This window comes from Centroberyx affinis, unplaced genomic scaffold (genome assembly GCF_046629955.1).
Source record: "Centroberyx affinis isolate AG114_WGS23_722 - 3 ecotype Tasmania unplaced genomic scaffold, CSIRO-AGI_Caff_v1 ptg000866l_1, whole genome shotgun sequence".
Taxonomy (NCBI): Eukaryota; Metazoa; Chordata; class Actinopteri; order Beryciformes; family Berycidae; genus Centroberyx; species Centroberyx affinis.
Window position 1 is genome coordinate 281,423 of NW_027279460.1, and position 25,590 is coordinate 307,012.

The 25,590-nt window shown below is 41.1% G+C and overlaps 1 protein-coding gene across 3 annotated transcripts; it reads left to right on the forward strand.

Annotated features, from left to right (window-relative positions):
• The first annotated feature begins 2,054 nt into the window (after positions 1-2,054).
• Positions 2,055-24,865, forward strand: slc25a25b (solute carrier family 25 member 25b). Of its 3 annotated transcripts, XM_071521168.1 has the most exons (11): positions 2,055-2,904; positions 14,056-14,182; positions 14,353-14,440; positions 14,935-14,970; positions 15,352-15,463; positions 16,318-16,476; positions 17,307-17,459; positions 17,585-17,692; positions 18,496-18,663; positions 18,759-18,909; positions 20,321-24,865. In XM_071521168.1, exons 1-11 carry the CDS (start codon positions 2,566-2,568, stop codon positions 20,503-20,505), a joined length of 1,626 nt encoding a protein of 541 aa, XP_071377269.1. In that variant the 5' UTR covers positions 2,055-2,565; the 3' UTR covers positions 20,506-24,865. The 3 variants fall into 3 exon arrangements, with proteins under 3 accessions (XP_071377269.1, XP_071377268.1, XP_071377270.1); XM_071521167.1 differs by lacking the exon at positions 14,935-14,970; XM_071521169.1 differs by lacking the exons at positions 2,055-2,904; positions 14,935-14,970 and adding an exon at positions 11,167-11,325.
• Positions 24,866-25,590: the final 725 nt, after the last annotated feature.

Consider the following 25,590-nt stretch of genomic DNA (forward strand, 5'->3'; position numbering starts at 1 on the left):
CGTAATGGCTTCCAGAATCGGCTTCTTCTTCCTACTAACAACGCTTACGTTAGCTATGTCTGAAGGCCCGCCCCCTGGCACGCTATTGGTCGGCTCTGCCACAGTCATACTATATTCTCTACTGCGATTGGCCGATCCAGCTACCGATCACCCAGCGAGCCAAGCAAACTATGTCATTTTAAAAACACTAAATTAAAATTCTGTTATACCCACAATATTTTCCAGTGGATTTGTTTATAGTCGTCGGTGCTGCAGTGGATAATAGAGACCGGTGGTTCCCAGCGGGCAACCCCAGCAAAATATGGAATAGTTTGATTTTATTTTGTTTTCCCTCCCTAGAAAAGGCAGGATGACTGTTTTATTCCTAGGTTTCACTGTGCCACCTACAGTATAGACAACTCTAACCAGGGGTGAAGTGGAGGACAAACCCACCTATACTCAGTTCAACGCCTTTTTATTAGTGGAATATAGTTAACACAACTTTTTAGGCAGACATAAATCTTTTCAGAATCAGAATTCTTTTATTGGCCAAGTGTATTTGCACATACAAGGAATTTAGCTTAGTGGTTGGTTGTGTACTTTGTTAAAAGACAGAAATAATAAAACAATAAAAACAGTACATAAAAAAACTGTATATAAATAAACCAAAAAACAAATAGAAACAGTAGAAGAAAAAGATGAGATCAGAATCAAATACAGAATATAGTTATTGCACTGTAAGTAATTTTTGATATGAAATTCATACACCATAGTATCAGCAAACTGATGTAAGTAATATGAGTATAGGGTCTCTTATGGGGAAAGCACATATTAATGCTTTTTTGAAAATATAATAATTATAAGAAGAACATTTGTGTTTGTGTTTATATTGGTGATTGCTTGTCTTGCAATGGTCACCTACGGCAGGTCATAGTTTACCTACCTTTCTATTCACCACTACATCACTGGTTATCAATCTGTAATAAAAACCTCATCAGATAGGGTTCCTTAGCACAAATTCTCATCAAATGGGGTTCTGTGGTCTATGCATTTAGGGGGCCTTGACGGAAACAGTTTGTGAACATTCAGTGATACAGATGAATGTATGCAGAAAAAGTGAGAAATGAATGCTATACTGATCTGCCATGCATATCTGCAGAAACAGCCCTATTACTCTGCAGTATATATCTATTTCTTCCTTATTTTCTGAAAGGTTTATGCAATCATAATGTAGTCATATGTGATCTTTATTGTTATATATTGACAACACATGTAATTTTATTTTGTTCAATTAAAAAAACTATAGTGTTCAGCTGCAGTGGTGGAGCCTAGTTCAGTTGCTTAACACTTGCCCCTGAGTAAAAAGCATATTATTTCATTCTTTTTGTCTCTCTTCTTCTTCATCATCTTGTATGCTATTATTACAAGAGAAGAAGTAGGCTAGTCACCACAATGCTTTTTAGTGACTGAAAATAAGTAATAAAAAAGAGCTAGATTGTCTCCATGTATTGCAATTACTATAAGCTTAGTAGGCCTATACAATGACTGAATTTTCATTTTGGGTAAACTATTCCTTCAAGGTTGCACATGACCTCAAATGTAGGATACATGTGTGGTACATGGTTAAGCATATTTTGAAACATAAAGTTGCACATACATTTGCTAACATGCTAACTATCTTGTTAACATTATCATTGGCATAACATTTGCTGTTGCATGGGTTAGTTTGTTTGCATTTTTTCATTGGGCAACACAAATCTAGGCAAATATTTTACAACCTACCAGCTGGGAACATGACTTCCAACTTTGAATGGAGTGCAGCATTTTTGACCAAGTGGGGAGAGTAGGTGAGTTTAATACATCCCTGAGAATAGGACTCAAACACTGGCTGAGGAGATGATGAAGAGTGGGACAGGCTCAAGACCGTGGCTGCCCTCCAGGCGTCACTCAGGGCGCTAAAGTCCCTTGTGCTTTCTGGTCGCACTCAAATCTCGCGTTATACAGCGAGACTTTACGCGTAGCCGGTTCCGGGGGCGAGTATTTCGTATTTTCTCATATAGCCAGTCGGCGAGTGAACGGCAATGGGAATAAATACTCGTATCAGTTAAGTATATTTAAAACCACTACCGCTCCGGAGCTATTTATAATTTGCCACATACTCAAGTCTATATAAAGTCTATGTTGTAACGTTATTTTATCTAAATAATCAAGGCGCTGACAGCTCAGGATCCTCCTCATCCCATCACTGCTTCTCTCTTCACCAGTATCGTTAACATTAACGTTGGATTATGGGTATGATTTGTGCCAACCGCTACCTGAATTAGTGAGAGTCCGGGTTTTTACGCATCCCGTGTACCGTGTGAGTGTATTCTTGATGGAAAAGACGAGTTTACGTCCACCGGTACAGCTGGTAGTTTGAAAGCCGGCTAAAACGAGGGACATGTGACGTGGTAGTCTGGTCTGGAAGTATAACGGCAGCGTTCCTTTATATCCGTTGACTGAAAGCTCGAGCGGTTTCACTGTACTACAGTTAAAAGAAGCTAGCCAGGTATTGAGCACAGCCTGGCACGTGCCGGCCGGACCCCCATGATGCACCAGCAGGGCTCCTTGATGCCCCCGTTGCTCAGCGGGGTTTTCTGCCAGTGTCGAGGTGTCGACCCGGGCGGCGGAGGCGGGCATGCCGAGGCCCCCTCACCGGCTTCCCCGTCACAGCCGGTTACCCGCCAGCCGGTGGGGTCAGACAAGGACCCGGACTCCTGCCGGTCGTCGCAGCCGTGTGAGCTGTGCGGAGGCCCCGAGCAGGACCACAGGCTGAAGGTCCTCTTCCAGGTGCTGGATGTGAACGGGGATGGAGGCATTTGCGTCAACGACCTGACGATTGGGCTGAAGAAATTAGGGGTACACCGCACCGAGCACGAGCTCATGGTGAGTGGATATTGGTTATGTTTAGCTTCATATTATAGAGAGGAGGACAGAATGGTGAGGCCAGTCCATGTGCTAAAATACATTCAAAAAATCACTTTGTAAAAACATAATATTACTGTGTAGGTACTTGATGAAAATCTCCCTAATATGGTGTGGAATGGTGTGTTACACTATTGTAGTACATTAAATATTAGGGAGATTTTCCTCAAATACCTAGACAGTAATATTGTGGATTTACACTTTCATAGGTTAATACACAGGTTAATACACTGGAATAAGGCCATTGTAAAGTGTTACCGAAGTTTCATATCAAAGAGTGTGTGTCTACATTTGGCCAAAGGTGTCCATATTTGATCACTGTTACATTCTACAGTTTATTAATTAGGCTATCACAGTATAATGAAATGATGGGTGCCCTCATTGCTTTCGGTCTTACTCACTGGATCTATACTCTCCATTACTACCACTCACTCTAATGTCTGTACCTCTGATGAGGAATTGCTTGGCAGAGAGCCAGTGATGACTGTAAAACACATTCAACCAGTCAGATGTCAAAGTCCTGATCCAGTATCAATGCATATTTATGGGGCATAAAAAAAATGCCTTTTGCCCCTCTTGTTATGAAGATGTTTAGAACAACAGCACCTCTGACATCCAAACGTTTTTTTAATAGACACTTACCTTAGTGTAATAGCACAAATGAGACATTTTTCCATCTCACTCTGTTCTCTGTGTATATATCTTTTGGGTGGGGTGACCTTTTACCTATTCAATTTGTAAGATGCAAACTAAGTAGTATAATGAAGTAGTGTAGCTATGAACCAGAGAGTCACAATGTGAACACTTTGAGGTGGTGGTGGAGGGAAGGGGAGGGGGTGTAGAGCTCATTTATTGTGCTAGAAAATCTATATTCATGTATTAATATTAGCAGGTTATTTATTGTGGTTAATCACCAAACCTTTATTTTTGCTTCCTCATAAGGAAATATGATGTTTTGCCTCTATTGGTTATCATATCACAATTCAAATTGCAGTATTTACCCGAAATCATTGGAATATAATTTTTTTTAATGCATATCAGGCAGCGCTACTAGCTACTGTGCAGAGATATAGCGCCTGATACGACCTGATTTGACTGTCTGCAACCACTGGACTGGAAGGAGAACAGAGTTGCGTGAATCCCCCGTTCTTCTGGAAATTTCTCCCTTTGTTTTGTGAGGATAGCCCCATCATTCTGGATAGTAGTAGGCCTATCTCTCATATGCCGTTTGACTGTCTGACAAATGTCCAAGACCACCAAGGACACAGGATCAAACCCCTAATATCAATTCACCGATTCAATCTATAACTTAAAGATATCCGACCATTAAAACGTGGACACGCTGTCTCAAAATAATCTATTCTCTATCATTAGACAGCTAAAACTTCCCTTTAAGAAGATTGGATGACTATAATTGTCCCTCCTTCAGTATGGTAATAACAGTGCGGTGTATATATGCCCAGATGTAATACTTGTTTGCTGCGGTTTTCCCTCTCTGACTACAAGATGAACGTCATACCAGTGTGTCTCACATGACAACCCGAGTGTCAGTTGGAGAGGCATTCGAAAAGTGAGGTCATGTGTCGTCTGTGACATTATGCATTTCTGTATCATTGATTTTTTTTTTTTTTTATCACTTGAGAATTTTGTCCGACTTGTATTGATTTGTTTGGGGGTTCAGAAGTGGCGGTATGGCCTCAGCCTGTAAAGTAACACAGCATCTGACTTGGCTTATCGATTGGGCTAAAATCTTAAACTGTTCCAAGTCTGAAACACTGTAAGGAGATGTGAGCAGCTGAGACACACACACACACACACACACACACAACATACTAGGCATAACTAGGCTGTTCATTTTAGTTAATTTTGTTTTCATCCCTTGACTAAAACTCACTCTCATAAAGTTAACGTTTACACTTTTTCTCCTAAGAGCAAAGTTTTTCAGAGTAATCTTTCTTATAATACCAAAGCAGATTTTGCAAGGCTAATCTAACAAGAGATTTACACTGTTTTTTTTTTAGGGACGTGAGAAGACTGACAACATTACACAGCCAGGGAGATCATGCACAGTTAAAACTGTCCAGTTAAAAAAGCCTTAAAATGCTGAAGCCACTCATTTCTTCAGAGAGTCTTAGAAGCAATTTTAAATACTAGTAATTGTGGGAATTTATCTCAAACATATCTCAAATACATGTGACTTTCGTAGCCAGGTTCATAAGGCAACAATCATTCTGTTATTCAGTTGCATGTTTTAGGCCAGTTGGTTGATTTTGAATTTGTATAACATAAACATGTTGGTCAACCAGGCTTAAATACACTCATATCACCATAAAAGATCACTGTGAAACTATTAAAACATTTTAACAATGACCTCTCTAAATGAGTACACACTGATTTTTAAAAATGTCATACTTTGCAGGGAAAGTTGTGTTTTCATGCTTTTTCTGCACAAGTCTCCTGCATTTGACTGTCATGATTTCCACTGTTCTTTCCACTATCTCATCTTTCTTTCCACATTTTTCTCCACTTTTTTTCTCTTTTCCCTCCCACCTCCTACCCCCAGAAAGTAGGTCCACATCTGCCCCAGTACTTATCTCTGTATTGTGATGGCCTCCAAGCAGCTGACTTCCTAGCTGCTTATGTACAGTCGGCATCTCTCCTCCCCATCTATAATTGCCACCATTTATTAGTGACTATTTTGCATCCATGTCTCTTATCTCAAACTTTTTCTACTTAAGCCACAAACTGTTACAGAACAGAAGAGCGTGAAATTAACGCTGTATCACCAGCCAAATGCAAATGAATCACAGCCCTGATGGCAGAATCTGTCAACCACAGTTTAACCACAGTGTTGTCGCAGTAATACTTTTGCTTGGTGTGAGGAAAATAATTAGCTTGTCTCCTCTCGAGTGCGAAAGCGGTCTGTGAAAATCGATACAGTGAAATAGTCTGAGATGGATCTGGTGTTGCAGGAACACACAAGTATGACTAAGCCAGTTTGCCAGTGTGAGAAAACTCACTTAATTTGTTTTTCATCACTTGAGTGTGCTCTCTGTATTCATGAGAGGCTGTTGTTGTTCTCCAAAGCACCTTTAAGTGTCACCTCCTCTGTTGTCTTCATCACGTTTGTTTGGGTCTGATCCAGGAGAGACAGAGGCGTCTTCTCTGAAACTTCTGTTATGCTGCTCTGCATCTCCGGCCACATTAGCGGGACATTAGTCCATCTGTTTCATATTTGATCTGATTTTTCTTGAAACGAGTTGAGATAATTCTCCTATGTTTCCAATACAGTTTCACTTGATTTAGGAATTTTGAAACAGTGTAGGAACAAGCAGCTGTCCATCTGCAGCTGCTCTCCCCACAGTCTGCTATCTGGATATAGGCTCTGGGATGCTGCACTACCTGCGCTTTTTCTTATGAGTTTAATTGCAAACCGTTTCTAGTCCTGGTAGACAACAAAAGACTCATCAAATGTTCTCTCTCACTCTCACACAGTATAAAGGATTCATTTTTTTTCAATCGACAGGCTCCAAAGCAGCTTGAAGTCAGTTAATTTCAGTTGAGGTCAGCAGCACAGAGCTACAGTGTGAAGGTGGAGGATGTACTGTAGCCTGCACCATGACACAAGTATGAGGCAACAAATGGAGTTGAAATCATGGCCGGCCAATAATTCATTATTATCATTTATTGAATTAATGATACAAATCAAATGTGGATTCTCATAAAATGAGATCTGAAACAAATTAGAGGATATTTGAAAATTACACATTTTACAAGTTTTATCATACTTTAGATCATACTTATACCATACTTATATCATACTTTACTTTAACTTGCAGTTCAATGCAATGAACACCAAAATAAAATACCTGTTTTCCTGGAAATACCTCTTTTCCACTTTTTTATGTGTATTTATTTGAGTAATTGTATCTAATATACAATGAAGAAAATCACCAGAAAATTAACAGGCTTCATTTTTAGTGAACATGCAGCAAGGATACGGACTATACATCTAGCCACAGCTGGCTAAAACTGCTTGCTACCTTGCTGATTATTCTGTGATTCACTTCTGTGCTTACCAGGGCCTCAGTGAACTGAAGTCAGTGGTCACTGTAAGGAGTGTAGAGTGGACCCACTGTGTAGCATCACGTGTTTTACAGGAAAACAAATATGAAAGCAGTGCAGTCAACTCCGACAGTTGCTCTCACTATCATATGCATGATGTGTCAGTTGAAAGTGAGATAGGAGCCGTTTCCCCCCTGGAGAGGATGCCATGGGCCTCTCCCAGCCCTATTCACTGATAGTTTACTGCTGAGTCACTCCATTAGTCAGTGAGCCACTGACAACAGCTATTACACCTCCGCTTTGCTCTTGGACATACAGCTGCTCACTGTCTACCAGTGGAGGTGAATACTGTAAAACCTCCCATTGTTGGCTGGGCATTTATTTGTTTTAACAAACAAAAGGCATTTATTAGAGAAAGGGCATTATTGTGGACACTTTTGTTGTATCTGTACATCAAAGCAAGATGCCAAATTTGAACCATGTGTAATGTTAACACAAACAAGGTTGTTATCTTATATGTGATATTTCAATAATAAGGTGATAATCTTTCAACTAGTTTAGCAGATAGAGGTGTTTATTTGCTAAAATCTCCTGTACTACTAGAAAGTGTCATGCTGCTATTTGGGACTAGACGCTTTTTGCAAGTTTTATGGTGGATATAGTATGTGGGAAGGTTTTTTCAGTCAATAATCAATTACACTGGGATCAGTTCGCTGTGTGAGCGATGCAGTGAGTGAAACAGGACTGCAGCTGTAGCAGCTAGTCTGTGGAGAGAGCTGGTTTTTGCAGCATCATAGTTTTGCAAGCAGCTCGGCAGAGGAGGAACAAGGTTGCGCTCAGCGGTACGGTACGTGTCGAGGATTGAAATGTGGCGGGGGCGCGCTTGTTAACGCCGGCCGGGGTCGCCCGGCGGATGCTTGACGGCGCTCTTGGAACGACTCTGGGAGGGCGTTCGCGAGGGAGAGACGAGAAGGGAAGGGGAGGGAGGAGGGGAGGGAGGCATCACTCAGCAGAGTTTCTCCTGACTGAGGGGGAAACCCTGCGCTTCATCCCCACCCCTCCTCCCCTCCAGGCACGGTGACAAATGAAGGCATAAATCAGCCGCCCGCCCCCGGTATCTTCTCCTCCATTGGCTGGGGAGCTCGTGCCGGGGCTGTACAGTCGGACCTGCCAGTAAGGGCTGCGGCGATTGGTCGGAGCGCGGCTGCAGTGAGGATGCAGGTTTCTGGAGGCTCTTTTTGCTGCATTACTCCGGCTGGTGATATTGAACTAAGTGGCGGACCCCGGCTCTCTCTCTGCTGCTGCTGCTGCTGCTGCCAGAATCAGATGATACTCAGCATGGGATATTCACAATAGTGTCGACTTCTAGGCTTGACGTCCGGAGAGCTAGTCATGCAGCAGTCTCAAGCGAAAGTTATACGGCAAGAGTTAGCTTTGTTGTAAAAGGAGAATTTCATTTCTGCGTTTTTTGACTGATGGCAATATTGACCTGGACGTCTTTTTAATGAGGAAAAGGATACAGAAAGGAGATGAGGGACAGAGTACAGCTGGAGCAGTGACGTGGAAGAAAGTGGAGGACACCTCTCTCCCAATCTGCAGTCTCACACTGTCCTCACCTGACCTTTTTTACACTTGTTCGACACTTTACCTCCGCTGAGAGACGCATTTTAGTGTCTTTTTTGAGAGTGTGTGAGAAGAGGGTGTCAATCTGCATACCTGTTACACACACACACACACACACACACACACCGCCAATCCCGGTTTCAGGATGCTGCAGGAGATGTTGAGTTTCCTGTACCAGAGACTTCTTGGCAGGACGGACTGTGCACCTGTTGAAAACCAGTCGCCAGAGGAGAAGGAGACCGAGGTTACTGGGAGCTCCAGGGAGGACGCTGGTCTCCGGGAAAAGACCTCCCACTCCTCTGACAATAAAGAAAAAGACATCAGCAGGAGTAACGTTCCTCCGAAGAAGAAGACCACAGTGTTAATTATGGTGGCACCTCCTATGGATTTTCAGCAGGTAGGAGAAGGCTGGTGGCTGTAATTCTCTTGTTTCGCTTCCAAATTTAAAATGCGAAGAGATCTGGGTTAGGAATTCCCCAATTACAATTTATTGAACTGATACTACCACTAGTTTTTCAGTAAAACATTTGGAAATTTCCAACATGATTCTCCATTTTCCCCATTTCTGCTTGTGCTTTTGGAGGGCAGTTGGGCAGTATGAACACTGGAATAACAAAAGAAAAAAAAATGCCAGCTTTTATGGGAGAAAATGAATAGCTGTAGGTCACCATGAATGTAACTTTTTCACTAGGAGTGGCATACATGCAACGCTCTGAGTAACAGGTGATTAAACATTTTCTGCTTCACAAAATCCAATTACAGTAGGCTGATCGCTGCTTGGCAAGGCATTTAGCATGCAGGCACTGTTTTCTTCAGCACTGTTCTGCTTCACATTTATACTCTAGTCTTTCACTTCAAGCCATTGAGCAGCTCCACTGGAGCAGTTGTGGTTAAGTGCCTTTTTCAAGGGAACCTCAACAAGTCATCAGATTTGTGGTGCAGTCATCACAAATTTGATGACTTATGACTTTGGACAATGGACATAATGGGAAATGACTTTCAACTTGGCTTACTCCTACTGTATGTGATGACATGAGACTTGTGTGACTCAAGGTATGTTGACCTGACATGACTCTCAACTTGCAATATTTCTGGTATAGAAACATTTGGCCAATACATCTTCCCTCTGCAGCTCAGCCAAAAATTCAAAAACAAATGATCTTCATCACCTTTTTAAATCTTGATGGAGCTGATCCACTATTACAGGACCTCAGAAAACCTTGACCCTTGGTTTCCATTCTAATCATGTTTGTGAAGGATTTTTTTTAAATATTGGACTACTGATAGCACAGTACAGTTATACTGATAGCACATAAGTTAATAACAAGCCAGCCAGACTGCTTATGATTGTTGGTACAATTCAATTTCTGAACCGCAAAGTGGAACATTTGAGGCCAGAAGTTCAGCTGTCCCTTTAGCCTGCTGTGATGGAGACTGATCATGGTGAAAACGGAGGGTGAAAATGATTGGGTGTTGTGAACGATGTGTAAGCCTAAGTGTAGATAGAGTGCATCTACTTTCCTCTAACCTCCAAGCTAGGTTTCTATAGAGGTGCTCACCAAAAAAATAGCACAAGGGATAATTACATCAGATCCTTTGTATTGGTAAATTAAGTTTCCCATGCATCCTGGCTGGAATAGAGAAACAAGGCTTCCTTCCTTTTTTCCATCCTTCCTTCCTTCCTTCCTGCCTTGAGCTCGAACCGCAGCACTTTAACTGTGACATTCGGTTTCTTTGTAGCGGGTGACCTACCTGTGTGCTAAAGACATGCTTAGCCCTTACGGTGAATGTTGTCCACTGGGAGGGAAATTCCCAGGCAAAGTGATGTTCCCTGCTCATTTTAAGGAGAGCAAGCATAGAAAATTTAGCAGAGGACTGCGGGAAGGTGAGCGGCCAGAATGTGCGAGCGTAGCCTCAGGGAAGAGTAGACCTCTCATATACTTGATGCAGATTTTCAAGTGTATCCGTTTCTTGGTTGTACCAGAAAACCTTGTCGCAGTCATCTTGCCCTCAAAGAGAATTTTTGCTCGCTGCTGCTTGAAAATTGCAGTAATCAATATTGTATTTTTTCTTTGTAGGAGGGGAAAGTTTACAAAGAAGCAAAGCTAAGTTTCTTTGTCTTTCATGCCAATGTTCTCACTCTGTTTTATATGCTAGAGAAGTGAGAGCATGTTTTGAGGTGAGCATGTGATGCTCTTGATAGGCTTTCTGTTATGGTAGTCTGTCTCTACATTGGTTTTTCCAGTGTAGGAAATGTTTTACCCGTGTTTGAGAGCTCCTTACGGTGTTCATGTAGTGAATGACGGAGTCTGTTTATTTTGAGGGATGACCTCCATGAAATGTATTTACCTTTGGTTACTTCAGCATGTTGACAGCTCATGATCAAACAGGAGGTAAGTGCTCTTTGTAAATGGATCCAATGGCAGGCTACTGGTACCTGGAGCTCTTAATGCCATATAGGCTCCACACAGAGAGCACACAACTGTGTTTAGTTAGATTATTCCTTAGTACTTCTACTTAGATTTTCGGGGAAGCATGTCACGCCTGTTTCTCTATGTCCCAGTGTCCAACTCGGACCACAACGAGTTTGAGTATTTCGAATCAGATGTATTACCAGCTGAGTTAAAATCACTGTTCAAGCTGAGTTTGTTTTTCCCGTCGCGTGAATTGGCAACATATCGTAAGTGGCAAAAGGTATGAATGAAAGCATGCTTTGCTTTTAGTCAAGAGCTGTAATGTTCTTCTAAGACTTTTCAATGGGGAGTGTGATCAACTGGTCAGTGGGGGGCTGCTGTCTCATTGCATCATCTGTGTGACCTACCTTTAATATTGGTCACAATGTATTTGGATAGTCCAGTGTTGATACTAAACTTCCTATCAAATTACTATAATGTGTCACTAAAATGTCTACTGAGTTTCAAGTAATACACATAATTGTGTGAAAACTAGTCTATAGATATTCAGTGTCTGGGTTAATATTATGGTTGGGGTTAATGTTAGAAATAGGCTTAGGTTGGGGTTGGGTTTAGGTTTAAAAATTGGGTCAGGTTTTTGGGTTAGGGTTAGGCTAAGGTCAGGGTTAGGGTTACATAGACTGTGGAGATACAGCAAATAGGAAAGTAATACTTTGTTGAACATCTAGCCTACTTCCTAGCTGAGTATCAACATTGGACTATCTAAATAAAGTGTTACCGTAATATCTTTGATAATCCTTGTCAAATGATGGACTCTCATGTAGCATTTGCTAGAGGTTTGGCAAGTAATCTCCACTGTCCAGAAGACCGGTTCATTATGAGTGACAATACAGTGGAACCAATTTGACACTGGTTTAGTAATGTCAGCACAGTTTTTTTTTTGCCTTAATGGGTAGTTTCGTACCTTATTGAGTAGGATGCTCCAATGAGTCTTTACATTGGACTTTGAACTCATTCTGGTTAAAGACCTAAATACTTGCTTTATTGTGCGGTGGTTTACTGGAAAAACACATCTCAAACAACTGCGTAAGCACTGGTAGCCTCCATCATCTGAGTCCAGTGGTGCACATGGATGGCTTTTCCTGATGCTCAGTCAAGTTAACAGCGCATTTGTCTCTTGAATGGAATGGAAGTTATTGCCATTTTATTGTCCAGATCGCTGGACTTCATCAAGTAAAATGTGCTTTTAGCATATTTTTTGCATCTATTCTAGTCCATCACCTACCTCAAGACAAGTGGGTGTGACGAATTAATGCTTTTGGAAGCCACACACACGGTACTTGTATTACACTGGAAGATAAGAAAAACATGCAAGCTTAAGAACTGAATAGGGAGGGAAAATGTAGTATTGACATGCTTAGTGTGAAGGATTGGATATGTTGCTTAAGTTGTCAGATGGTAATCATTCTTTCTCAGTGAGTCAAGTCTCAAGACTTTGGTCATGAGTCTGAGTTCATTTTCAAGTCTCGTTTGGCAATAAGCATTCTGCTCAACATCAGGTCATCTTAAGTATTTTACTTGGATAATATCTTTGCAAGCTATTCACATATTGGACAGAGCGAGTGCCATGTGCTTTCACCATGTGCAATCCTATCTGTTATGATGTTAGGAAGGTAATTCCAATCAGTACATTTTCTACCTAAAGCTAAAAATGATCTTTGTGAAGAAAACTGCGGTTATTTTTATTATAAGACATTTGTCCTTTATCTTCAGCTGTCCAGTCTTGTTGTGTTTTATCTCGTCGTTGTCTTTTGTCTTTGCACCATCATGAAATGTACAGTACATATCAGTCAACCTTTGACCTGCCAGAACCTGCTTTGGCATGAAGCCCTCTGCATTTCTACAGTCAGAATGGTGCAATGTTAATAAAGTAAGGAATATTTTCCAATAATGCAGGAACAGCGCAAATGCAGAATGAAGGAATAGGCTATATGAAGTAAGGTAACAGTGTGTCATGTGAGGCTTACCAGCGTACTTGTTTATCTGTCTGTCTACTGAATGAAAGACAAGATCAGTTTTACTGAAAAAAAAAACCTCTCCATCATCCTGTCTCACTACACTCAGCATCAGATACCACTGCACATTAAATATGACTACAGCATGCACAATATGGAAGGAAATGTTTTCAACTAAAGGCCAAGTGTTGTTGTGACAAATATGCTGTTCACTCAAAGCAAAATGATGTCGGTGAATTTGTGAAAACTGTTAAACTGAGGCAGGAACTCAAACAAAGCTAATGCAAAGCACTTTCCATCAAAGGCCACTAATGACACAATGTGCATATTTGGAATCACATTTACACAAGAATGATACAGCTTAGTATTTCAAGCATTTCTTCTTTTGGTTGTATAGCATTTCGGAGCTACTCTCTATCATACTTGCCCTGTGAATCAGCTGTGGTAATTCAACTGATTGATACTATAGAATCCATCACTCATGCCAAAGTTTTAAAATCAGACAGTAGGAATAGTCTTCCTGTGGCTTCCTGCCCATTAGGGAAACGGTGAGTGACTCTACTCTGTTGCCATGTTCCTACTGACTCTTAATAGCCTGTAGAAATCCTTCCACTAGGCTTGGCCTGCCATATTGGTCTAATGGCCATGTTGGCTGTAAAGCGGTCTGAACTGCAGGCTGAGTCAACAACGCACAGATGGCAGGATGGTGGAAGCTTCAACTCTCTGACCTCCACCGCTGCTTCTCTGTCCACAAACCAATACAGCAGTCTTTAATAACAATTAGTTAGTAGAACAGTTATTATCTGTTAGAAATTATGTGTTCCTGTCTATGCTCCCAGATCCATCATGCTTACCGAAACACGTTGTCCATGCTTGACGACAATAGTGAGTCAACATCTTGTGTCGGCTCCTCCCGTCCTTCACAGCTGTTTCTCTTATCTTCCCTCACTTGATTGTGTTTCTAAAAGGTTCAGCTGTCTCTTCTCTTCTCGTAGAAAATCGTGAAAGCAGGAGACAAGGACCTGGATGGGCAGTTGGACTTTGAGGAGTTTGTGCATTATCTCCGAGACCATGAGAAGAAACTCCGGCTGGTCTTCAAGAGTCTGGACAAGAAGAACGACGGTGAGTAAACCTGCTTAACTAATGAGACTTATTTTGCTTTTCCACTGTGGAGTATTGAGGGGGACCGAGGACAATCAAATTGCAAATGTGTGAAAATAGCATTTGCCAGATTGGATACACAGCAACATTTAAAATCAATGACTGCTTTCTTTGATGATTCTGTGGCACAGGCCGCATCGACTCCCAAGAAATCATGCAGTCCCTTCGTGACCTGGGAGTGAACATCTCTGAGCAACAGGCTGAGAAGATTCTCAAAAGGTGAGGCTGATGGACTGGTCCACAGTGTGTTCCCACTGTGTGTGTGTATGTGTTCAATTTGTGCCATAAATCTTTAACTTCCACTCTTGATCTTAAAGGTAAATGTTTCCCCTCTGCCTCCCCATCACTTGATACCATCCTCTCACCCTATCTCACTCGTTTTTCCTGTGACGTCTTCTTCCTTGGATTTTCTGTGGGTGCAGTTTGAGTTCCTGTAGGTGGCACTCTTTTCTTTGTCTGTTAAGCCACGGTGGCTATCACATGCTAACTACCCAGTTCTTCTTGTGTTTCAATCATGCTTTTGGGATAATTTGTTGTACCACAAAACGTAAGACCTTTTGTTAAAGTGGTTGTATTTCTTGTCGACGTTTGACTGGATTTATAATAAACCAAGCCATGTCGTCATGTCTCAGTGTGATCCTTGTCTGTGGTTCCTCTAACCTCCTGTCTGTCTGTGTGTCTATCTGTCTCTCCTTCTCTCTCGCTGGTCTCAGAATAAGGAGGGGTCATATCTGGGCCCCTATCATGTAGTAAGTAGTAGCCTCCATAGTCTGCTTGTTCAGCCTGTGTCACACCCATCACCAATGCATTGTCGTCATTTTTTCTCTTTGCTTTCAGAAGGAAACCACATCTTGACAAACAAAACAAATGTTTAATTGGTAAAACAAGGACACGATGTGGCAGTAGTTGGTGGTTCAGTTGTGGCACGGTGCGCTCAAGTGAGAGCATCCTACTACAACAAAAATGCTCATAAATTCATAAAGAAATATACCAAATCAGAAGTCACCATCAATTGAGAAAAAAACACAGTGCATGTGAGCACACAGCTTGTTGTTTTAACCCACCATGAAGGGGGCGAGAACGGGAAACTATCCAATTTCTAACAGTATTTTTTTCTTTTACATCCCTAGTATGGATAAGAACGGCACAATGACCATTGACTGGAACGAGTGGCGGGATTACCACCTCCTGCACCCGGCCGACAACATTCCTGAGATCATCCTCTACTGGAAACACTCGACGGTACGCACTCATCCTCTCTGCACAACAACAAACATGAAGCAACCGGACTGTCTTTTTCACTGAGATCTATGTGTGTGAAACTGATTTCATTCATAAACTGAGGATCAGACAGTCTTTAACCACTGCTGTGAAGGGAAGCAAATATCATTAACTTCAGTAGGGCGCTTATTCTGTCGGGTAACGATAAATAACCAATCCTTGCATTTCCATTGATTCACGAAAACAGATCTCTTTAGCTCTCAAAGGAACAGATTCAAGCTGTGACAAAAATTGGGCTTTTAATGTGTTTGTAGAACCTTTGTGAGATCCTCAGTAATATACTGTTTATAGAACTGCAGTACATCTTTTACTTTTTGAGTCAAATAAGCCTAAATTAGTAATCACTAAGAAACTGCTGTGCTTGCAAAATATTGAACAGCCACCATTTGATTTTTTAAAATATTCTGATGCAAATGAGTGGGTAATTAGTCTTTTGAATGTCCCTTGCATTTTTTAAAACTCTTCTACATATTTTACCAATTTGCATGTCTGCAAGTCTTTCTCTCTCTTTGAATTGTTCCATACTGGTTATGAATAATCATGCTTTGCACTGAACCTGCGTACACATTGCATTTGGACACTCCTATATGTAGGTGTATTGTGGTCATGACAATATACAACTGACCAATTACATATATTTCATACATACTATTCTTTCAAGCAGTGATGACACATTTTTTTTCTCAGCAAATTGTATTTTAGACAGACTAAAGTGCATTGGTCAAGTTTCTCCCAAGCCTCCTTTGGCTTCATTCCACACTAACTTATTATCCCTTATTAATAGTATAATCTTCTGTATGGCATTCCCTCTGCAGATCTTTGATGTCGGGGAGAGCTTGATGGTGCCTGACGAGTTCACAGCAGAAGAGAAGAAAACGGGCATGTGGTGGCGACACCTAGTGGCCGGAGGAGGAGCCGGCGCAGTGTCCCGAACCTGCACCGCACCGCTCGACAGGCTCAAAGTGCTCATGCAGGTAAAACAACGCACCCACACCTTCCAAGTATAGAGGACCATTAGCTCAGCTTTGCCATGTATTGGTTACCTGTGGTCTTATTGATTCATTCAAGCACAAAGGTCACTTATTTTTGGTGGTATTAAAAGAACAAATTGACCTTCAGATGAATTGGAACACCACATGACATCCTTTATATTGACATAAAGCATATTTCTTTTTTATTACTTAGTTTTTGGGTGTTTGTCAGTAGCAACAACTCCTGTTATGATGGTCAATAGGAACTGCTGGGTGAAAATATAGGGTGAAAATGTTGGGTGAAAATATAGTATTTCCAAAATGTAAATGTCTTCTTCTCAGGAATTAAGAAAAATAGCTTGACAACCACACATTTTTTGTGGTTATCCAATAGGTTTTGGAAGGGTTGGAAGCATGTAATCCTTCATATGAAGTAAATAAAATGGAAATCCCTAGAATTGTGCTTACAAGGTTTTTACATGACAACAGTGATAGATAACGTTTGACCTGCATTGGCTGTCTCTACACCACCTTTTCACTCCACCTGCCATGTTTTTACAGTTGTTATGACATGGATTAATGTCTGCACTAGTGATACAAGGGACACACCAAGAAGGATTGTCAGTATCCTGGCAATCGGGCATGATACCAAAATAATCAATAAATCAAAAACCCTCACAGGAGAGCAATATGGAGTGATATTACCATTTTTGCTCTCAGAAGTTTTCATGATAAAAACATTTCATCAGTGAATCAAACAGAAAGAAGTGAATTTGTGCACACCATGAGAATGCATAACAGTGATATATTGTCCTGGTCCCCGGCCTCCCCAGGTTCACGCCTCCAGAAGCAACAGCATGCGTATCGCCGGGGGCTTCCTCCACATGATCCGGGAGGGCGGCGTGAGGTCGCTGTGGCGAGGCAACGGCATCAACGTCATCAAAATCGCCCCAGAGTCGGCGATCAAGTTCATGGCCTACGAACAGGTAGCCTGGGAGGGAAGGGAGTTAAAATGCAGCTCTGACTCAAGTAGGTCATGTATTCCTATCGCACTTTGTGTTGTCGCTTGTCACAAAGCAGGATGTTTTGTGTGCCACGTGTTTTATGTCAGATTAAACGATTAATTGGGAGCAACCAGGAGACCTTGGGGATCGCGGAGAGACTGGTTGCAGGCTCTCTGGCTGGAGTGATCGCTCAGAGCAGCATCTACCCAATGGAGGTGAGGAGAACACATCACCACACTACTGCTTGCTGTTACGTTTGCTTAGTTTGATTGCTCATTCGTCAAAGTTATTAACACAATTTTTCAAGCAAGATCTCACTATTTAGGAATTTAGGATACTATCCAGGACACGCCGGTCCAGTCTGTGCCACAGTCATAATTGTTATATTATTATTATCATTAGTAGTAGTAGTAGTAGTAGTAGTAGTAGTAGTAGTAGTAGTAGTAGTAGTAGTATTGACCTTTCCAAGGCCCTTGCCACTTGACCATTCCCTGCTTTTAAATAGACTAATGTATATTCATTTTGTTCGCTATGGTTTCATAATTATTTAACAGATAGGACACAGTGGGTGTACCCCAGGGTTCTGTTCTTGGTCTGATACTTTTCAATATAGGCCTAAGTAATATGGGATTAAATGTGGCTAAATGCAAATGACATCTTTATGCCGATGACACTATTATTTATTCCTCTGCTAAATTACGATACTCTATTCAACTCTATTCAGAAATCCTTTCCAAATGAGGTCTAAATTAAGAAAAAAACAAGCTTATGTTTTTCTGTGTAATGTCTGTACAATTTATTATTTTAAGTAAATGATTTAAATGATTTTAAATGTACATTGGATTCCATTTCCTGCAAATAAGAGCCAGTATGTTTTTCCTTAAAATAGAATTAAAAGCGAAAGGACTAGATAAAAACAAAAGATAACGCATGGGACATATTTATGAATATCTGTCTATTTAAGTCCCGGTTAATGTCATACATCAGCAGGCCCTGACATCACTCCCTCTCCCCTCAGGTCCTGAAGACTCGCCTGGCACTGAGGAGGACGGGCCAGTTTTTGGGCATCGCGGATTGCGCCAAACACATCTTCCGGAAGGAGGGCCTGGCCGCTTTCTACAAGGGCTACATCCCCAACATGCTGGGCATCATCCCCTACGCCGGCATCGACCTGGCCGTCTATGAGGTCTGCGTTTGTCGTTTAGGGCGGGGGGTTATCTTTTCCACATCAATGTTTTTTGGGGTCCGGTCCAACTCCCTTTGCTCTCTGTCCTCTGTCAGACTCTGAAGAATTCCTGGCTGCAGCGCTTCGCCACAGACAGCGCTGACCCAGGAGTGTTTGTCCTCCTGGCCTGTGGTACCACGTCCAGCACCTGCGGCCAGCTGGCCAGCTACCCGCTCGCCCTCGTCAGGACTCGGATGCAGGCGCAAGGTCAGTCGCTGCCCCCTCCGCTCCGTGGGAGGGCTTTCTACACCTGCTGTCTTCTATCAGGATCGGAATGTATGGTTATGAGCTTTAGGAATGCTCAGATTTATTGATTTGATGAATCAACCAGTTTTAATTCTAAATTATTAGCTTGGTGGTCTCTAAATTGGCTGATCCTATTATGCAAAAAATGTGAGCCGAATTTCTCTACATGTGGGAAAAGTGTCTCACCCCCCCATTTGTTCTATTCTTATTCATATCCCATGTTTTCTTTGATATATCCTATTATTTGCTGCTTCAGTGAAACAATTTCCCCACTAGATCATGTGAGTTTCATCTTATCTAATGTGATTGAAGAAAAAACACTCAGGCACTTTAACAAAGTGTCAAAGACCTTCCATAACTAGAAAGTCTGAAATTCTGAAAAGAAAAAAAAAGACACATTTTGGAGTAACATTTAGAGTTTGTGTCCCATATCCATGTTGCGTTTAATGGAAAAACGCATAGACAGACTTCAAACTTCACAAAGTGAAATTAAGAGGCATAAAGGAAGGTAATGTTATCATGGATTGTACAATAGACTGTTTAGACATAGGTTTAGTGATACCAACCCTTCTCCCATCATCTGAGACTATAAGTAATTTAATTAAATCATTCATGATTTATTCTCTGGTTAAACAAATTCATAGATTTTATAGTAGGTCAAGAATGTGGGAGAGATCCTTGCAGTGTCTTTGTTGTGCAAAGTAATTGCTAGTGATTTCATAGTACCAAGGCCAAATTATTACTATGTCTTTTGACACCTAGTATAGCATATTGTAATACAGTGATTCTCAACCTTTTTCATATCAAGGACCCCTAATTTAGTCCACATTAGGGCCACAAACCCCCATTTGATGAGATTTTGTCTCTCAGACCCAAATCTGAGAATACTTTTATTGTTAGATATGATTTTGTCCAGAATTCCATGACTGTCTGTATTGTAGATAGAGAGATAACAGTGAAACTGTGATCAAAACAGTCATTCTTCTACATTCTCTAATTGTGTTCACTTCTTGTAAATGAAATAATGGTGAAGTTTAACAATTCATCAATTTGCTGGGCACCCCCTCAAGGACCTCTGGTGGTCCCCGGACCCCACGTTGAGAGCCACTGGTGTAGGCTACTGTAACAGAGTTTCAGTGTACTAAAACAGTTACTACTGTTGTAGTCTACTGCAACTGTCTACTGTCTTTTCTTAGCCTAACAGGGGAATTGATAACACTCAGCATTACACAGCAGGATATAAATTCAACTTATCTCTATTAGACTGCTCTAAGTTTACAAATATGAGTTGCCGTGTGTGTTGTGGTATGATGAGCTATCTTCAGGCATCATAGTGTTTATATCAGCCTGTCCTCCCACTTTTTGTCCCCAGCTACCGTGGAAGGAGGCCCTCAGATGACGATGACGGGCCTGTTCAGACACATCATCCGGACGGAGGGAGCCACGGGACTCTACCGAGGCCTGGCACCCAACTTCATGAAGGTCATTCCGGCCGTCAGCATCAGCTACGTGGTCTACGAGCACCTCAAGATCACCCTGGGGGTCCAGTCGCGGTGAGGAGGGAGGCGGGCGGCGCAGAGCAAGAGGCCAAAAGTTCCGTTTTTTGTTTGTGTTTTTTGGGGGGCAGAGCATTGAACAGCGGACGGTGCGGGGCTACGCCAAGCAACGGAGCTGCTGAACCTGGAGGGGAAAACTTCAGTTGAGCAGCTGAGGGGTTTTTTTATATCCCCATTTAGAGGTAAATCTAATTCCAAGGTTTAAAGGATAAACTGGAGAGGGAGGGATGGCCAGATGAAGGGAATGAAGACAAGTGATAGAAGACTGTAAGGAAACTGAAAAGAAGGGAGGCTGATGAAGACACTGTGTACGGAGCTAAGCTTGACAGGGGCATCTATTGTTGTAAAACCTATGAAATTCTTATTGTCATTATTTAAAGCATTAATTTAGCAATCCAGTAGTGCTTCAAAGAGTCAACTGTTAGCTCAGTCTAGGTGTAGAAAGACCAAGGTTTAGATTAAAGTCACTGAAGTCTTTTACTGGTGGACCAGTAAAACAAACCTGCTTGATCTGGGGACCAACAATGCTGTTCAGCACTGTGTCACTGTAGCAGGTGTGTGTGTGTGTGTGTGTGTGTGTAAGGGAGTGAATAATGTGTTAGAAGGGCTTTTGCATAGGCATATCACAAAGCATTTCTCATGTCTCCCTCCTGGAAGACTTGTGCACTAACCAACAATCCAACAAATGTACGCTGACAGATTGCGCACACAACTGATGCGGATGTAATGTCTGCAGGGTTTTAGACGTGTATTTTTGCTGAGCTTGCTAGTTCCATGTGCCAAGGAGTGTATCAAGTAGGCCTGGCTGAGAGATGGGCAAACGAAGACTTCATTCAGATTCAGCTACAAGCAGCACTGTGGATTGAGAAACACTTGAAGTGCCGCAACTAACTTACTTATCAAAAGTCATATTTTGGCTAATACTCGACCCTAGAGCGATGATTTAGCAAATTTGACAAAATTCTACAGAGATATACACATCTTTTAAGTCTGTCATGCCCCAAAATGTGTCAATTTTGGGGCATGTTTCTTTACCTTGACTCAATGTAGATGTAAGTAGTGTTTTTCCACTTTAGCAAGATTGTCAATGATTTGTAAATCTCAGTCACTCTGGGTAATATACAGTGTTTATAAAAGTTTTACTGTATGCTGCATTCACATTATGGCGGTATGCAGTAGACAGCAAACCGGATGTCCATTCATTTCAACAGGAGAGTGATAGTGAACTTTGCTAACATTGTCAGTTAAGTGTCGTCTACCAGACAAGACTTGGCCACAAAATCTGAATTTTCCCAATTTTCACCGTTAGCTGCGAGAGTGAAGACAGTTAGACCAGGTGTTAAAAAGTCTGGCAAACTGGATGCTGCCACATCTGTTGGCATTCCTGCTCTTCTTGTCTCATCTTTCAACAAAGATGACATAGTGAATATGCAAGAACTTTCTTCTCCTGACTGAACATTTTCGAGTCCAGAGAAAAAGATTGAGAGAGATTTATGTTTGGCTCTACTACTCAAATTCCCTGCTTGTCCTCTGATTCGTTTACAGTGGGAATCATAATTAATGCTTTCTTCAAATTATAAGCTATTAGACATTTTAAAATGAAATGAAATATTGAAAATGAACAGGCAATCAAATTTAGTGGACTTTGGTGGTCCTTGATATAAGTTTGTAGAGCAATGAAATACGGTTTTCATATCTTCCTTTTGGCAGTTTTGTGGGTTTTTTGGGTTGTTTTTTTACTTTTAATTATAGCAGACCCATCAGGCCCATAATTTGTAAGTGTGAACTTATTTGTAAGTAAGTGCACACCATTACTATTGTGCAAAAATTGCAAGTCTCTCATTAAGCATCTCACTATAAATTGAGTGCGAGCAGGAGGAGGAGGAGGGCAGCCACAGGAAAATGCTAGTCGCTCAGCTTCTGCTGGGCATGAACCCGAGTGAGAATCAGTAGAGTCCTTACATTGCAAAGTACTTGGGTGCCAATGTGGTAGTGTACTTAACAAGTGCCTCAGAAGCATTTATATCAGGTTACAATGGAGTGACAATGTGAAAGGGGGAAACGAGGCAGTTGCCCACTTTCCCATTCTGATTCTGCTGATTTAACATTTGAATTGTGCTTTGGGACAAATGGCCCTTGGCATCATAAAGCAGCTCACCTAGTTGCACCTGGCATTCCCATACCATTTCACCATAGTGAAAAAAGTCTACACTCTGCACCAAGTTATTGTAAAGTGTTTCTAATACGTTTTGACTCCCGCCAAACAAGTGAAGTCCATACATTATATTCTGGCATAGTGTATGTCAGTTACAGTGTTTTAATATTAAAGCTGCATTATTAAGTTTATTTTAAGTCTCTTTCAAATCTCATAGATATAAAAAATAATTTGAAAAAAAGTAAACCCACAATAAATCCCGGGGATCCAGTTCTCCTCTGAGAACAGTTTATTTGTTCAGTACTGTACAGCGCCATGCGGTATAATAAAGTTTTGATATTTCAGACGTTTAAATTTCCCTCCTAAAACGACATACACCAGCTTTACATACGTGTTCAGCAGCATCATCTGTACCTATAGTAGATATGTGCTTAGTACCTTTTTCATACATTTATACAGAATGGAGATAAGTGCAATAGGCCTAAAATAATCTAACACATTGGTCTTCCTTGGGACAATAATAGAAATCTTCCATGATTGAGGTACAGTGCTTATGGCTTTGACCCACTTTAAAAAGAACTCTAAGTTGCACAGGTGTAAAGTCTCCACTGTAAAATCGCCTATAAAAGACAATTTACAGACTTGGGGAAAGAACATTGTAGGAAGCTAAATCCGTTCAGAATAGTTCACCAGCTTGTCGGCACAAAACATTTCCCATTCTTGTAAATACACGCTTCTTGGGAGTCATATGGCAGGACGTCCAACCAGAGGCAGCACTCTCAGCATATGACTTATGCCTATTATGTCAAATGGTCACAGATTTCCATGAGTGCCTTGAGTGTTGACAGCCAGACATCAGCGCCAACCCTCTCTGAACTGCTCCTAAATACTAAAAGAGGTGGAGTCTGAAAAACTCTTCATGCACTTTAAGGTACTCCGCTTTAATCAAAACAAAATATTCTGGGTTTTTTTTAAATTTATTTAAGTATTTATTTATTTATTTTTACAAGAAGGTATGGTGGCTGAATCTGTGATCCGTTGGTCGTATAGAATAATTCAATGTTCAGGTGGTTCTAGAGTAGCCGAGGGTCCAAGTGGAATGGAAATGCATGGGTTTGTTTTCTGGTGAATTAAAAAAAATGCTGTTTCATGCTGAGTAATGATGATTTTGGCCAAAACAAGACATGTTGCATGTCAGATCCCTTGATGACTCCCTCTCATTTCACACTGGCAGCAGTTTGTATGATGATCACCGGAAAGCCAAACCATGTGTTTCAATTGCAAACGCTACTCAGGCAAAAAGGACTGACTTATATAAAAAAAAAAAAAAAGGAAAGTATGAATGGATGGATTTATCATTTTAAAGGCCAGGTTCCCTGCTTTAAAAACCAATGTGCTGCACAATGAGTATTTTTGCTCAAAATGTATGAGATCATTTGGTATACCTGAAGACTTCCATGTTATACTCTTTGCTTGCAACCTAGACTGCTTTGTCAGTTGCCTTACTCGAGTGCCACGTCTGTTTTTTTTTTTTAGTCATGCTGTCTGTAGCTGGTGGAGAAGAGATGATGGGCCTAAATGTATTGATTCTGTAAGAGAAGAATGGCGATCCCGATGCAGAGATTTGGCAGCAGTTGACTTTGCCCACTCCTCTTTTCCTCTCTCTCCTCCTGTATCTGACCCCGTTGCCCTGATACCTGATATCATTTAGGCATAACATGGTGACACAGAATGCTGTCGCCACATGGCTGTATGTGAACTTTTTCCCAGTCGGTGTCAAAAAACGTTCATGTTCTGCATTTTTTGCTTTGGAACATATCAAAGCCTAACTCTGTATTTTTGTTTGGTAAAAAAAAATAACACTCTAATGTCTCAAATGTAGCGCCTTATGTTGCATTGACTAACAGGAAATCGGACTGAATGTCAGTCAACTTGAAATTTACAGGAACGGCTTGACTATACACACTGAAGGCTACGATGTATAGTGTCGATATATTGGTCTAATGGTGGAATAGTTTACAAAATGTATTCGATATATATATTTTTATTTTATTTTTAAAATGCTAACTGTATTTGATAGATGCAAGAATGAGTTTGTGGAAACAATTGTAAATTGTCTGTTTGTAGATGCATCCATTTGAAAGAATGTCATGGTAAAAAATATTTATGCTTGTATGGGATCAACTGTTAAATAAACTTGCTCAGCATTGAACTGGTTGAAGATTTCACATTGTTTTGGTTGGACTTTTGAAATTGCACTGAATTTTATGCCACATGATAAATGCTTCTTATTTGTGCCAGTATATAAAATGCAATAAAGGAAAGTCAGGCAACAAGGCAAAAACCTCACCGAGTTTTCAAGATGCATCCTGCATGGAGGCAACACTGTGACCATCCTTTTTCACTTTATGTGCTTTTGTCTACAACCTTCAAAGATCCTTATCCTTAAACTTTATTTATACCCTTGTAGTAGGAGTTACTACAGACCAGGGGTAGTAAAAACTAGCATAAACAGCAATTCCAAGGATGGGGAACATCTACGTGCTTCCATTTTTTTTGTAAAATAAAGATACATTTATAAAGTGACTTAAACAAACACATTTAACATCAAACTTTTTTACAGAGAATAAAGGACACAAATGCAGATAAAAACAGACAAGGACATACAGTGTCAGAGACACAAAGCAGTCTACACAGTTCTGCAGTATTGCAGAAAGGAGGGAAGTGAATGATGCTGGTTTTTCTGAAGACATTGCCTCCTAACAGCCACTAGGGGTCAGATAGGCTAACTATGAGGATGTGAGTGAGTTGCTTTTCAGGTCCAACAAAGAAGCACATCGTAAACATCAGTAGGGCAGGGGGGGACTCGAAAAGGAGAGGACCTAGTATTGAGCCCTGAGGGATCCCAACGGTGATGTGATGTCAGGATCA